Source organism: Hydra viridissima, unplaced genomic scaffold (genome assembly GCF_058129835.1).
Source record: "Hydra viridissima isolate aposymbiotic clone 2 unplaced genomic scaffold, HvirCarnegie_v1 scaffold_3, whole genome shotgun sequence".
In the NCBI taxonomy this organism is placed as follows: domain Eukaryota; kingdom Metazoa; phylum Cnidaria; class Hydrozoa; order Anthoathecata; family Hydridae; genus Hydra; species Hydra viridissima.
The window spans coordinates 13191683-13208541 of record NW_028324302.1 but is presented as its reverse complement, the minus strand read 5'-3'; the positions used below and the strand labels follow the sequence as shown (position 1 = coordinate 13208541).

Here is a 16859-nt window from a genome sequence, read left to right as displayed (position 1 = left end):
AATTTCGTACCAATTAATGGCCGGGTAGACCAAATAGTAGCCAGCAAATTGAGAAATGGTACCTATTATGAGCCACCTACATAGCCTATAACTGACATATCTAAGAATGCTTATATATCAAAAAGTATTATTTTATCAGATGATTATAGCCTAATAATGAACTAGGAACTACTAGATACTAAGAAAAAAATTTTTTAGTAAAAAGAGTATAGTAAAATATACTCTGTTTTGCTAAAAAATATTTTTTTCTTGGTTTATAGCAGTACTTTAACGGAGTGTTTATTTGTTATTCAAATTTAGCTAGTGTATCAAATAGGAAATAAAAAAAATCAGTTGAGAAATTTTTTAATTGCTATTAATCTCTTGAACTAAATTAGCTTTTTTAGATAATTTTTGTGTCTCTTTCTTCTGTTGTTCTTTTTCTTTTTTCTTTTTTAATCTTTTTTCTTCAGTTGCTTTGACTTTATTTCTTTCTTTTCCTCATTATTCAATTTCGATTGCATAGCTTCTTGTGAAGTTAATACAAAATATTTTTGAACCTTTCTTCGATTTTCTTTTGACTTGATAGTATATATCTTTGGATAAGGCAAAATATCATTGTCACTATCATTAGCAGAACCCTTTGTACAAGACTGAATTGGTGTCAGAATAGGCTGAACAATAGCTTCATTTGGCATCTGATTATAATGAGAGGGGGTTTCATTGGTCAAATAACAAGGCTGGCCTGTGATTTCATTTGGCATAGAATTTGACTGAACAATGGTTTCGTTTAGAATTGGGATAGGAAGATCTGTGTTTTCATTTGACACTGGAATATCTATGTCAAAAACATCCTTTATGCATGAACTCTTTTTCAGTTTGAATTCTTTATATACTTTATACAAAGGATCTGGAATGTCATAACAATTCTGGATACAGAAGTTGAAAGTTGTAAACTGCTCATGTGTTAAATAAGTATCCCAAACCAAAGAAGCAGTATTATTGTAAAGGTTTACCAAATCAGTGTTACATGTTTTTTTATATTCAGACGTATTTTCAGATTTGTTTGCGCTTGATTCTATTTCAAAATCAACTCCCACTTCTATTAAACTTTCTGATGTTGTTATTCTAGTGTCAGTTTTGATAGGTTGCAAACTTGATTCAAGCAGATCATTTTCATCAAGCAGTTGTTGTATGGAATAGACAGAATTAGGCAAGTAAGCTGTGCTTGGAATAGCAGATGGATTGTATGGATATATGCCACACGATTGAAACCCTGAAATAATGTTATCAGCTGTGAGGGCTTGATCCCAGGCTTTCTTGAAAAGACCACAAAAATTAGGCTTGTCAACAGTAACTCCAGGATATTCATTTATCAATTCATGACAGATTTGATTGTAATATGTTTTAAGAGGACCAAATACTGTTCGATCTAGAGGCTGGAGCCAATGCGAACAATGTGCTGGCATTTCCACAATATGAATATTATTTTCAATTGCAACAGACAATAATTCAACTGAGTTATGAGAATCGTGACCATCAACTATGAGAACTTGTGGCCTATCTCTGCCTATGTTAGGCAAGAAAGTATTGGTGAACCAAAGATAAGCAATCCCTTGCTTTGTCCAACCTGTCTCACTAAAACTCCAATTTGAGCCTGAAGGTGCATCTGTAGTATTAAAAGATTGAAGAGACCTAATCGTTTTACCTTTTGCTATTAAATGTGGAGGCACTAAATCACCTGCAGCATTTATAGCAGCAATAATGGTTATGGTTTCACGTTTTCCTGTAGTACGAGATTGAAGGTGTTTTGTACCTCTTTTTACAACTATTTTTGGAGGTTTAAAGTCCATCTGTAACCCGGACTCATCCATATTCCAAATCAAAGATGGCTTTAAAAGTGCATGAGTCTCCTGCAAAACTTCATGAAGTGAATAGAAATATTTTGCTACTTTTGGAACAGACATGCATTGATGGCGAACTGATGAAGTACCTTCAGGCTTTCGCAAAACTAAATTTTTATGTCGCTTATTGAATGAGCGCCACCATTTTTCTGAAGGAGTTGAATGTTTAAACTTTAAATTGTGTTTCATGGCTAAATCAGAAGCATATTTTTTAAATTGTCTTTTTCCAAATCCAAATCCAAGTGTAGCCCTTGTTGCTGCATATTCAACTAACTTGTTCTCTAAATTGCTAGATATTATTGGACTAGGTCCAGGTCTAACACCAAGAACTGAATCTCCTCTAAAATATTTACCAAGAGTTGACCGGGGAACATTGAATTGTAATGCAGCTTCTCGTTGTGACATTAAACTATTTTCAACAGCTGTAATTGCATTTTTCATATCAACACTAGACCACTGAAATCTCTTAATCTTTGTCACTTTCTGGGTAAACTTTGAGTTAAAACTAGAGGCAGTTTTATTTTTTATTTTCTTGTTCCTTTTTGTGCTTTCCATGATTAAAATCAACTTAAAGAAATAACATACAAGCTTTAAAATATAGTATAAGACTTAAAAATGATTATATATATATATATATATATATATATATATATATATATATATATATATATATATATATATATATATATATATATATATATATATATATATATATATATATATATGTATATATATATATATATGGCGCTACTCCACTTTCTCCCCCCCCTAATTTTATGATTGATTCTGATAGAGAATTTTATGCTGATTAAGAATCGTATAAAAACATGGGTCTCAAAATCAACGGAAAGTGCTCTAATCTGATGTTGAAAGTACAAAAATATACCACAAATCGCTAATATTCGCCATCTTGAATTCACTAACTTTACGGTTGATATTGTTTTTAACCGCAAAACATTGCCAGCCTGGTTTTTACTATAAGGAATTTTTTCTGGTTTAATATAGATAGCGATTCCAGTTGAAGCAAATTGACGCGATAAGAGTAAATGCCATTGAATTTCATTACCTGGTAAGAGAAAAAAAATGCGGTCAATACACCTGATTATGAAACTTAACGCACCGGTTCTTTGTTCTTTTATTCGAAATCTTTTATATAAAAAATAAAAACCAGGCTGTTGATACTTTGAAAGGATAACTTTTAAACAAAAAAAAATCACTTTTCAAGATGGCGAATATTAGCGATTTGTGGTATATTTTTGTACTTTCGACATCAGATTAGAGCACTTTCCGTTGATTTTGAGACCCATGTTTTTATACGATTCTTAATCAGCATAAAATTCTCTATCAGAATCAATCATAAAATTAGGGGGGGGGAGAAAGTGGAGTAGCGCCGCACTTGCCTATATCTTATGTTTATATAAATAGCTGATGCATTTGAAATAAATTGGAAATCAATTTTACTTTATAGTGTTTATACAGTATAAATTACACTAAGATCCTAATATTAGCCACGTTAGTACCATACAAGAGCCACGGCTCTTATTTGGTCAAACGAGTGGCTATTAATGAGACTATTTGAGATCTTTGAGCTTGGGCTACATTTATGCTTCTTCCTTTCGTGTGTTGACAAATAAAACAGTTTACATAAACATAATAAACTAACAAAACAGATCAAAATATATCATAAAGCCGTACACGAAGGAATACTTCGTTAAATGCGTCTCAAAGTTGCTTTAAAAAAACAAAAATGAGTACCGCCGGTATAAAATATTTACTTCTACTAACCTTGACAAAAATAAGATTTCTACAAAATCAAGACTAATAGAAAAATTTACAAAAGCTCAAATAAAACATAGATATATCAAAGAAACACGAAATAATATTAATCAACTAGGTAAATGTCCCGCCAAGTAAATAAATGTAACAAAAGCTGACCCAAATTTGGCTCTTAATAAGACCCGGCCATTATTAGGTCACTTTGCCCTAATTCGTTTTAAACTTTATGCCTCTAACAAGTTTTTTAACTAATCTCAAATTTCGAAACACTTTCAGGAACATCTTAAGGGTAATGATAAAAAAAAAAGGAGACGAAATTGAATATTAAGGTAAGAAAAGCATTTATCTTCAACTTTTCTTTTATTGTTATTCCATGAATATGATTTTTTAGTGCTTTAAAAATTAATTTTTAAAATATTCTAAATAGCTCGCGAATCGCTGCCCCACCCTATTTTGTGTCGGCGGAAAATAATTCAGACATAAAATTACGTCGATAGAAAATATTTCGGACACCTTTTTATAATAAAATTGTTAAAAAGTCTATTGAAAATATTTCGGACGAATTCTACATATCCACAGAAAATAATTCAGACAGAATTGTGGATTTATAAAATATTTCGGACATGTTTTGTCAGCAGGAAATATGTCCCAGGCATATTTGGCAGATAACAACCCTGAAATAATTCATAAATTTTACATTGTAATGTCATTTGGGACAAAACACACACATGCAAAAAAGTGAGTTTTAAAAAAATGATATGTAAAAATACATTTTTATCTATTATTCTATTATGTATATAAAAGATTTAACCAATTTACCTTTTTTTTTTTAAAGGGTTTGACAGCCTTTTAATAAAAGCAAACAGCCTGATTAAGAATTGATAGAAGCAGAGCTACAATGACTTGTGTTGTAACTGTTAGAGCCCTATCAAAGTTTGGTCACAACTTATCATCATTAGTTTTAGTTTCTTCTACTCATTTGAAAAATGGGAGTAAATGCTTTTCATGGTACAGCAATCGAGATTTAGCATTTGCCAATAACCAAACATTGAGTATGTTAATGCAGCAGACAAATGTACATTTTTTTACACAGGTACTTCAGTTAGTATATTAACAAATTATGTGTTTATTAAAACATTGAGTAATTAAAAACATTTTAAAAATACATATCAAATTTCTTTACATTACTATGAATTTTGAAAGTCTAAGTTGTGAAAATTGTCTAAATAAAGATATCAGTGGTTAATTTATATTTTAATAAAATCACGCTCTAGTATTTATAGGTCATCAACTTTGATTTTTTCTAACAAGTTTAATTATCTCTTTTTTAACTAACAAAAATAAATAGAAATGATTGAAGTATAGGCTGTCCAAGAGTAAATGTAATAATATGCTGATATCTCATTTATAGATCCGGGGCAAAGCTGATGATGCAAAGATAAAAAAAGAGGTTTCTGATTTCAGAGAAAAAAAATTTGATACCCTACCCAATCCATCAGACCTGGCTCATTTTAGGTGTTGTAATTATCTTTTATTTGTCTACTTAATGTAATATTACAATATGTGGTGGGTCTCTTTGGGGGAAGAAGTTTGGCACTCTGTTAGATGATATGAATAATGAAATGTAACTGGAAACTTTCAAAGAATTTGTTAAAATGCTAAATTTTTACTACACTAGTCATAATATAATGAATGTGCTAATTTGTTATATCTTAAAGCAGTGGTCAACAATATTTTTATGGTTTGCCATAGCTTAAATAATCCCAAGACTTCAATTATAAAAAACATTAGCAGCTTGTGGGCTACATTGCTAATTACTTTATGTATAAAGCTAAAGAAAAGCTAAATAAACTTAACAAATTAGTCTTTCAACTTTGAATCTGTGGCTGGCTGGCTGCTTTGTGGTCCACATAATTGTTATCAAATTCTTATTAGTGAAATTATTATTACATTCTTATTAGTGAAATTTTTATTACAAGTGTAGACTACTACAAATTGAAACATTAAGCTTATTAAAAAAAAAGTATTTGATTAATCACATTTGAAAGCCATGATAAATCTTTACGAATATTTTTCTTAAAAAATATAAAAAGCATTTTTCTAAAAGGTCTTTTGTGATGTTTTGTTTCTTTACTTACTATTTAGTTTAAATTAAGCAAAGTTTGCAGTAATAGCTATTTTGTTTTTATCAAAGCAGATCAATTTCTGTGAAAAAAAAAGAATCGTCTCAGGTTGAAAATGAAAATGGTAAAGATTCTCCCCCTATAGGAGCATATGCAATGCCTCATCCCATTTGGTAAGCATTAAACAATTTATTTCCTAGGTGTGTTTTGGTAGCACAGTTACTAGAGTGACACTTTCTGTTTTATTTATTTTTTTAAATTTCCTTCATGATATAAAATGTATAACTTCATAATATAATTTAGAAAATTAAATTCACATTAAATCTTTACTTTTATTAAACCAGGAATGATGAACAAGTGCACAGTATTGAAATAACTCACAAACCTCCAGAAGGAATCACTGATAAAGTATGTTTTATTGTAATTTTACATTTATATAATTTCTAAAATTGGCCAGTAATTAAGCCTATTCACTCTAATTTTCCTTCATTGCACAGATAGCCTACAAAACTGTGCAAATGTTTCGCTTAGCCTTTGACATATTTTCTGGCTTCAAATTTGGAGAGACAAATGAAAGAAAATGGATAAAGTAGGTCTTGAAGCTTTTTCCTTTTACCACATATTATAGCTGTGCTTTGAATATAGGCCCCTACAACAACAGAAACATTTTTTTTTTCAATCACTTTTTTTTTTTTTTTTTTTTTTTTTTTCATTTAGTGTTTCAGATTGTTTTCATTTTGTGTTTCAGATTGTTTTCATTTTTAGTTCTTTTTTGATTTTTTTTTTTTGATTTTTATTGAAAGCAATGAAGTGTTACAGGCAAGGAATGTTATCCAGACATTCTATATTTCATCCTTTGTTAAAAAACCTCTCACATTGTATAGAATGCCTGGATATCATGTTTTACCTGCAAGATATACACAACAACACACTAAAATCTGTGGAAAGAATAAAGTATTATCTCCCATTTTGTTATACAATGTTTCTGAGTTTGATGACTTGATGTACCAGTACCACAAATGATTTCTTTTTGGAAGCTTAACATTGTTCATTGATATAATTTTATTGTTAATTTTTTTTTTTGCAAGTCGAATATGTTTTTTGGAAACTGTTGCTGCTGTTCCAGGAATGGTGGCTGCCATGTTTAGACACATGAAGTCTTTGAGAAGGATGCAGAGAGACCAGGGTTGGATTCATACTCTTTTAGGTTTGTTGTCTTTTTTTTAAAAAAAGTGTAATTTAAGCATATCTTATACTATGCTGCTTTTTTTTTTTTTTTTTCTCTTCAAATCTTCATTCATATTAAATTTACTGGAGAATCAGTTATATTGATTCTTTTTTTTCTAGAGGAAGCAGAAAATGAAAGGATGCATTTGTTGACAGCCTTGCAGCTAAAACAGCCATCTTACTTGTTCAGATTGTGTGTTATTGGATCCCAGGGTAAAATATTGATTGCTTTTGTTTTACTTTAAATTTTAATAGTGTATAAGTTTTTTATTTACACTATCTGCTGTTTAGTAAGCATAATATAAATTTTATATTAAAAAAAATTGTCCCATTAAGGCCAGTTGGGTTAAGGGAGCAGGGTACATCTATTTTTGTGAGTCCTGAGTTCAAGAGGGTTATATGGTTAGTCTAATCCCTTTGCTTCCTTAGAATTGCCAAGTAATTTTGACATCTCTTATCAGCAGTTAAACTAAAAAGACTAGGTTTAATTTGTAGGATTTTAATTATTTAAATAAACTGCTTTGTTGTTTGATATCCCACACTTGCTCTCATCTTGTGTTCATTGTGATTTGTGTATACCAATACTTGTCATTAAATTAATTGTAAAAATTCCTTTTCTATCATCTATTGCTCTTTTGCAGGATTCTTTGTGACAATGTTTGGAATCAGTTACATCCTCAGTCCAAAATTTTGCCACAGGTTTGTGGGGTATTTAGAGGAAGAGGCTGTAAAGACATACACAAAGTGTCTGCAGGTTTGTTCAGTTAAAAAAGAGCTTTCACTTTTTTACAAATGTCCAAAGCTGTTTACTAATATTGTATTTGTGGGATATTGTGATTAAATTTCAAGCATTAAGTAAAAAGCCAATTTATTTTCCCAAAGAATCTTCATCAAATCAATATTCTGCATCTTGTACAAAAAATATGGTGTCTTAGAAATAGATACACAAGACTCCCTCTTCATCAGTAGTTATTAATCTGTAGGCTATGGACCACAGGTGTGCCTAATAGTGTGAAAGCAGCAAGGAATATTAAAAAAAGGGTAAAATAATTGAATCAAAGGACCATAGTGTTAATGGCAATTGGGAGTAGTGAGATGGCTCACCAATCTGATGACCTTGGTTTAAATCTTGTCCAGTGAAAATAATTTCCTGGGTAGAAATCTGCTATCAAGTTAAACTAGCTGAAAGTGAGTAACTAGTAATATTAGGGGAGTGAAGGTAACTAGGTTTTAGACTGACCATTTAATCTTCTTGAATGCAGAGTTACAGAAACAGGTGAGCATTACCATACCTGCTCTGGTCATTATATGATCTTTTTTCTGAATAATATTGGACATAATGTGTGAAAATAATTGCTCTGAATGTTTTATATTAATTATGGCAAATGCAATGTGTACGCCATCAAATGAAATGTGTTAACTTTTGAAATAACTTCTGCTTGTTTCACCAGGATATTGAGCATGGCAACATGAAACACTGGCAGAAGCAGCCAGCCCCTGAAGTTGCTGTCAGATATTGGAAATTAAAAGTAGGTTCAACTCAATTTTATCTATGAAAAACAAGTGTCATTAATTATATTCTGTCCCTTCCCCTTGTGCCAAAATTGTTAATTTTCAAAAAGAGTAGTGTTATTTTAATTCTCCTTTACCCTTTACCCAATATATTCCGAAGTGATAGTATTTTTATTGTATGTTTTTTTTTTTTTTTTCTGTTTTTGCACTCTTTAAATTTGTCTGATGAATTCTTCTAGCCCGATGCAGTCATGAGGGATGTTATTTTGGCCATCAGAGCTGATGAAGCTCATCACAAAGCAGTCAACCACTGTCTGGCTTCATTGAAGAAAGATGAATTTAACCCTTACAAGCCTGGACAGTAAAAAAAAAGAAAATATTACAACAGAAATCACATTTCTCTTTTCAAATTTGCTGATCAATTTCGTAGTTCATAGTATTTTCATTTTGCTTTGGTGAAAATGTTCTACTTTAACCTATGTTTATCAGTCTTCATATGTTATTTATGCTTTGGTGACTTTTACATGTGTGACATTTGTAACATGAAATATTCTAATAAACAATGTTAATCAGCCAATTTATACGATCAATAAAAGCAGTACAGCATACAGCTTAAATATTTTCATCATGAACTACAAAGTGAAAATTTTTTCACTTTGTACTTCATGATGTCCACCATCCTGAAATTTTTTTATTTATATTTTGCATTTACAATGAAAAACATTTTATTTGTTATTATTGTCTTCCTTTTCTTTTTGTGATATGCAAATGTCAATTTATTACAAATCTTGATCTTTGGCAATTATTCGTAAGATGTACATAAATTTGCTTTGATTGTTTTTCTTGACGCACGTTTAAATTTTTGTATAAAGATTTTTTTCTGAAATATGAAAGCTTTACGTTTTAGCCTTTTGGCTAGCTTTAAAAAAAATCATACCGCCTATAGTTTGATTAATTAAAAAGAAAGATTATTTTTAAAAAACACGAGCTGTGATTACCCTGTGAATCATCTATTCACATTATAGAGTTTTTTCATCATCTTAGGAAGAACAAATTAATCCATGATTCTACTAAGAATCAAAGTTGGCATGGCCACTAACTCAATGCAGTGAACTGATGGAAACTGAAAAGAAACAAACACAACACCTACAACCTGTAACTCCCCATAACTCTGCCACTCTCTTTTTTTAATAACTTTCAATTTTTCACACTTTATTAAGAATATAAAATTTGTAAGGAACTAACTAATATAGCTCCTATCTCAGTTAAGTTTTAAATGAATTATGAAATAAGTAAAAGTTAAGTTGTGTTTTAAATGAATTATGAAACAAGAAAATAATTATGTATAATAATTATTAAATAATTATGAGTAAGAAGAACACTTTAACACTTGAGCAGAAAATTAAAAATTTCAAAGATTGATCACTTTCAGAATGCATATATATTGTTTATTTCAAATTAACCCAATTAAGATGGAGCTGTCTGTCAAAACATTTTTAGATTCTTCTTACTTGGTGCTTATCTTGCGCAGTCTCACGCCAACCTATCTGTTTATCTAACCTACCCCCATTGTCTAATGCATATGTTTTGCCAAGTTCATGAAGCCAAGTCAAAGATATCTCTAGAACTTGTTTTGAATTTAATAATTTAATCTGATTTTAGCATATACATAATAAAAAAAGGGACACTATTGTTTACCAGATACCATGTACTTGTTGTACATGAGGGAGTGCACTGGCAACACAGAGGTTCTAAAATTGTTTCATATCTGGAGAATGCATGCTTTTTGTTTTAGTTCGCTAGTCATAATTTTTCAGGCAATTAACTTTTTTTGTGATAAAATTAAAAAAACATATAAATGTTTATTATAAATAACATAATTTACATAGATAAGGTCTTAGCACATGTTGTAATGGATTGTCTCCTCTACTGATTATTGCTACTGCATATAACTACTGCTACTGATATAACTGCGACATATAACTACTGGTTACACCTACTGGAGTATAACTACTTATTACAGGTAGAACTACGGAGTATAGTTACTGTTTAAAGTTAATAGGGGTATTTACTAAAACGTTAGCCACTCCTCTGTTTGTAAAAAAAAATCACTGAGATATAATAAGGGATTGGGCCAGAGGGAGAATATAGAATACTTTTGTTATGGTATCTCTAATTACCACAAACTGGTTCCATAAAGCAGTTTATACTTAAGAAGCTATTCCATCTAACTCTCTTCTAATCTGGCAATAATTTAACAAATGGCTCAGTAATTTATTATACTATTTTAAGAGATCTCATAGAATTTCATCACTGATTAGAATTAGAGATTAGCTAATGCTCAATTTTCCTACCATTTCCAATCACGTATTCTATTTGCTTTCCATTATTTCTAAGTTGTTTTATTTTCCATTTAACATATTTTTAAATATTTCAATTTCATACATTTCTTACCATTTACAAACTTTTTAACAAAATTTAGAAAAGAATTTGATGAAAATTTAATTAAGAATTGGAAAAAATAAATGCCAAACGAATCATACTTATCTAATCAAACTCATGTTTGCCCATAGACTAAGTATAAGTAGGATACAAGTGAGTGCCGGAGTGATTAAGACAGAAGGGAGGGGTAAGGGTCAGGGGTCAGTTATGCTATTACAATCTGAGGATAAAAAATTTCATCCTTCTCCATCTCCACCTTGAGCCCCCACTTGACAGGTGTTGAAAGTATGTAAAGGGTGCACCATGTACCCGGAGGATGAGGAGCTGAAGAGAGAGACAGAAAGGATCAGCACAATGGTAGATAAATTAACATTTTTGTAACCTCTTGCAGAACCAACCTAAGTGTCCATCTTACATGGACACGTGTCATCACTTTCCTTTCGTAGGTATGTGTGTGAGTAGGATCTGGTGAAGTAAGAGGAATTGAATACCCCAGTGGTTCCCAAATTTTAGAATTTCTAACCTGACAGTATCTTAAGTGTAATTTTGAAATCCAGCATTGCTAACTCCACATGGAAATTACTACTTTAAAAAATGAAAAATCTGTGTAAACTATGATTCAGTCTATTCAAGAGTATCGGTAACGGTTGGCTAAGCTGTAGTGACCAGGCTTGCCAAATTGAACAACCCGGGGTTAAAGTCCTGACCAAGAAGAAGTAACTTTCCGTATCCATCATCCAGTTGACCCGGCTGAAAATGGTAACCTTGTTATGCTAGGGAAATAAAGGCAGCTAGGCTTTAGACTAATCATCTTGTAATTTGAGGTCACAGAATCTGGTGTGCACTACAATGGGAGCAGGCATGGTCCATCAGACTTGACGGGACCTTTACTTTTTTTTTTTAAGATTCAAGAGTATGAAATAAATCGCCAGCGAGCAGAGTAGCCAATTTTTTATTGCTATCAACAGATATTTAACTTTCTAATAGTTTTATACACCTGGTGCTCTTTGACATTCAGGAATAATTATAATCTTCCTTCAGCTTTGCTGCTTTGTTCTGTATTCAATTATAAAGTTGCATACTTTCTCTCTCCAAGTAAACAAACTTATCTATTCAATTTTGAAACTCATCCAGCTCATTAGACTGAAAATAAAGCTACTATACATTTAAAAAACTAAAAGCATTAATAAGCTTCAGTAATAGAAAAAATTTATTGTTAGAAAACAAATGCACTAAAAAAAAACTAGCATACTTTGGTATACACACACACTCACACTCACACACACACACACAAACTCACACACACACACACACACACACACACACACACACACACACACACACACACACACACACACACACACACACACACACACACTAAAGTAATTTAATTACAAGCTACAGCAGAAAAATTGTGCCTTCTTACTACTTCTTGTATACAATTTTTGATATTATCATATTCTCTATTTAACTTGTATCGTATCTCAGTCAGCTTTTTGCTGTGCTCTAAAGCCTCTGATAATTAGGGCTATTGACATCGCTAGGACCACTTTTTTCTGCTTTAGCTGCAAGTATCTGATAGCTGTTTATCGTTTCTTGTTAATGCAGTAAGTTTTTGCTTAAAGTATAGCGCTCGTTTTTGATATACTCTGCGAAAAAACGTTAATGTAGTTTACAGCTAACACAACGTCGTCAGCTAAATGGAAAAGTGTTTTTAAAAAAATTCATTGCTTTTTAGCTAACACATTAAATCTGCCATTAAAATATGAAGAAAAAAGTAAAGAGAATGGCTATTCACCTTTTCTGGCCAACTTTTGTTTTTTAAGTAAGCTTAATAGCGACCATCTAAAAACTCTCTCAAAAATGCAAAAAAGTACGAGAGATTGTAAGAAGTTTACGAACAAGGAAAAAGCCATTGTGGTTGCATAGTTAGAGAAACAAACAAATGGAAGGCGTTCACGTTGTATAACTTTCTCTTTTATTTCCTTTCTGAAGAACTCCAAACTCAAGCGGCAAATAGATCTCACGACTTTGTATGGTTTATAAGGTCACGTAAATCTGGATCGGTTCTATTGACTAAAAATGTAATTATTTATTATGGTGCATATTATGGTGGCTGAATATGTAAAAATTCCATTTATTCGGTAACACTTTATCATAAATCAAGTAACATTAGAGTATGAACAAGTAAACCTTATGTTCAAATCGTGTTTATAACCTTGATCATGGTACACTCTCGTGAAAATACCCCGACCCTCCTTCCCCTCTATAATAACGTTTCCCATTCCCTTCGAGATTTTTAAGGCAATAACCCCAAACCGCGTAAAAAGAAATGAAAAGAACGGAACGAAATGAAAGCTAAAAAAAATTAATTAGACAGTTAAAATCTTAAAAAGAGATTATGTTACGTGAAGACAAGTTGAAAAAAATAATCTTCCCTACCTCTCTCCCTTCGTATATATGCTCTGTCATATCTTCTAGACTACCACTTACTCGTGTGATAGGAAATACATCTCTCTACCCCTCTCTTTCCCTACCTATAAATAGTTTAAATTATGGTTGAATCCATCGCTTGCCCAAATACACCCAAGAGCAGGGAGATTAAAATGTTTAAAGTTAAAAAATATTTTTAACTTTAAACATTTTAACTCTAATTAAATTTCAATCAAAGTAGTACTTTCTCATTTTAGAATATTATATTTAAGTAAAATATTGCAGTATAAAAGTGTGTAAATAATACCCATTACCCATGGGAATAAAAGTAAAGGACTGCAGCATCCCTCTGCTGAGCTGTAAATAATACTTTACTAAATTCATTTAATAGGTAGTACTTTGTCCCATTCAATATGCGCATCACTTTATCCAAAAATGATTAGTCGCACCAAAAACACCATTAAGCTTGAATGTTTTACTCACTGTAGTACTAGAGACTGTTATCTATTTAAGCATGGAATTTTATTTTCCATAACTTCAAAAATTGCTGCAAAATCAGAAAAAAAAAACGTTTTTAAAAATTACTTTTACATTCAAAAACACAACATCCATTGTCATAGAGCAATAGGATGTATGAGTCGGTCAGTTGAATTCTTGTTTCTATCACTTTTTGTTACAGGAATTTGAATATCCTTACATCGATGCTTGTATAAGAATCTGAGTTTGTCCCATTCAATAATCGTCCCATTCATTAAGGTTCTCCCCTATTTAACCATTCTATATTGTCAGGAGGGAATATGAGAAAATTATAAACATTATCTTTACGTTTTAACCCGACTCAATCAAGTAACATTCAATCGAAGAAAAGAGCGAGTCAACCAAAACACTAGGTGGACACTCATGTTAAATTACATGTAAAATAAACAAGTAATTGTTTAAAACCATAAATGTTTAAAACTGTTTTCGCAAACACGACTAGAAATATATAATGATATGAGTTTAATTAGTAAAGTTCTCAAAAGTTTTGTAGCCATTCTGAGACAAAGACTAATCAAAAGAAAACTAGTAAAACCTGTTTTGGAGTACTTTGACTCTAAAACAGGTTTTACTAGTTTGAAGTTGAAACAAGACAATTAAACGAATTTGAAGAAAAAGAAATCCATTGCCTGTACGAGAATTCAAATACCATCTGCGGACAAATAGAAAAGGAAAGGTTGAGAGAGAGTTTTTGAGGATGTATTAAGAAGTTTTCATTTTTGGATTTTAGAAAAGAGTTTATGGGCTCAGACCTGCGACTTGTTAAAAGTTATGTTCTATCATTAGTCGACATTCTTAACAATAAAGCACTCGGCGCGGCTTGCTCCAGGTTTTTGATGTATCGACAATATATTTTTTTAATGTTAGATATTATATATAGTATAGATGGTAACCATAAAACATGGACAGCGCCATAGTGCAAGAACTCAAGAGCTTGCTCAGAGAGAAAATAATAACTTTAGACGAATATCTGGAAGCCTTCAAAAAATAGATAGCTTCATCAACCAACCAAAAAAATGAGACTGAGTCAAACAATCAGAGACGCGAATCATTAGATCAGAAGCTCAGGAAGGAAGAAAGTGAGTTAATAGGATTGTCGCCAGAAGACTTCGAAATTTACAAGAGTACTGACAAACTTAAGAATTGTATAGCCAACATACCACAAGGTATAAGCTTGAGTTATACCTAGAATATCTGATGTTAGTCATGAAAACAAAAACTAGTGAACTTCTGGGGAAGGAGATAGAGGAGGAAGGGTGGAAAGTTTCGTATATGCTTGCTATTGTATTGGTAAAAGGAATTGATGAGGATGAAACTACCACAACTACATATCTGTTGACCGCAGGTGTACCATTACTAAGTAAAGACGATATCGAGGAGGCTTAGAAAATATTCAATTGAGTGATAATGGAAAAGCTGACGTCTTTCGTAAGTATTACTTCTGGCTGGTCAATAACAATGCCAATTTAAATTCGTTAACTTTGCCGAGTACAGACCATTCCGTGGTAGTAGCTATGTGAAGACCTTAGCGGTATACCAAGAAGACGTGTTTAAAACGTGAGGAACACGGATAACAGATGCTTTGAGTGTGCCTTACTATCCAAAAAATATCCAGCAAAATTCCTTAATGAACGTGAGAGCAATAACACACAGCACCTAGGTGAGCTCAACTTCACAGGGATTGACTATTTTGACATCTGTAACCTGGTGAGGGTTACAGATGTCAAAATAGTTGAGCGTCTTAACCCTATTTATGAATGTCTTTAGCTATTTATGAATGTCTTCGGATGAAGTAAGGGGTTGCACCCAATGTATATTAGCAATATGGAAGGTTATATTAGAGGGCAGGATGACAAGGAAGGTGAGAAGGAAGAACCTATTATAAACCTCTTACTATTAAAAGATAAGAAAAATAAAGAAAAGAATCACTATGTTTTGATCAAGAGCCAGGTGAGTATATGCTATATGTGTAATAATCACGAAAAGAAGCACCCCTGTTACCGCTGCTTGCATGTATTCTCAATAAAGGACCTCTTGGAAGAACATCGCAAGGATTACCTTGGTATTGGGGGAAAGGACTTTGATTCCAGATGAAGGAAAAAATATCCTAAAATTAGTGAATAAATACAAGCAGATACCAGTGCCTCTCATAATATATGCGGACTTCGAGTGCCTAAACTTGCCAGTTGAAGGTGCCTCAGCCAATTCTAAAAAGAGTTCGACAGGTATCATATCGAAGAAGGTCCCTTATAGCTATTGTTATGTATGTTTGAAGGTGGTCGCTTCATTGGATCCGCTACTTAAGAGGCACTCCAACATCCGCCTGCAAGCTAAGCCGAGTGCTTTATGGTTGAAAGTGTTGACTAATGATAGAACATCACCCTTACCAAGTCGTAGGTCTGAGCCCATAACCATTTAGATTACCTCAGATTACTCAATTAGGCTATTTAATACTCCTTCTGGCGCATTTTTAGTCTGTTAAATAGCTCTATTGCCGAACTTCGGAACACCCTTTCTAAGAAATCTACTAACTTATATATACACTTTTATTTATTATTGAACTTTTTGTTCTGATTCTCCCATAGATTCTCCCATACTTGGCGACATATCTACCTTTTGACTGATAAAAACTTTGCTGCCCGGGGCAGTCGTGAAAATTCGTTTTTGCAACGATTGCTTTTATTTTGCTTTTATAATTAAATTTTATTGTTTTTAAACTTCCTGCTTTTGTTTCAATAGATTGAATCATTTCAATAGATTGAATCTCTTTACTTCGCAGAAAAACAAATCTTACTGAAGATCAACCACTGGTCAAATTCGAAATCTCAACTTACGACAACAAAGTATTTTGAAGAAAAATTGCTATAGTATCTTAATTTAGTATTAAAATTAAAAAAAAATCTTTGAAATAGTGTTCATGTAATTA

At 31.9% G+C, this 16859-nt stretch overlaps 3 protein-coding genes across 4 annotated transcripts in view; 1 reads left to right on the top strand and 2 right to left on the bottom strand.

The window, feature by feature from the left end:
* LOC145202058 (uncharacterized) overlaps window positions 1-16859 on the bottom strand; it is a 177452-nt gene that overhangs the window by 69740 nt on the left and 90853 nt on the right. The window lies entirely within an intron of this gene.
* LOC149891088 (uncharacterized) overlaps window positions 403-16859 on the bottom strand; it is a 107310-nt gene continuing 90853 nt past the window's right edge. The window contains exon 2 of the mRNA XM_090080967.1: window positions 403-2450. Within this exon, the coding sequence (XP_089937093.1) occupies window positions 435-2438 (2004 nt within the window). The 5' untranslated portion in view covers window positions 2439-2450 and the 3' untranslated portion in view covers window positions 403-434. The remainder of the gene's footprint in view (window positions 2451-16859) is intronic.
* Window positions 4110-9427, top strand: LOC149891094 (alternative oxidase, mitochondrial-like). 2 transcript variants are annotated; one of them, XM_090082330.1, is made up of 11 exons: window positions 4110-4397; window positions 4495-4752; window positions 5071-5174; window positions 5857-5955; window positions 6127-6190; window positions 6280-6371; window positions 6871-6989; window positions 7130-7222; window positions 7651-7763; window positions 8461-8538; window positions 8761-9427. In XM_090082330.1, exons 2-11 carry the CDS (start codon window positions 4558-4560, stop codon window positions 8884-8886), a joined length of 1083 nt encoding a protein of 360 aa, XP_089938456.1. In that variant the 5' UTR covers window positions 4110-4397; window positions 4495-4557; the 3' UTR covers window positions 8887-9427. The 2 variants fall into 2 exon arrangements, 1 of the variants encoding a protein (XP_089938456.1); XR_016450855.1 differs by lacking the exon at window positions 7651-7763.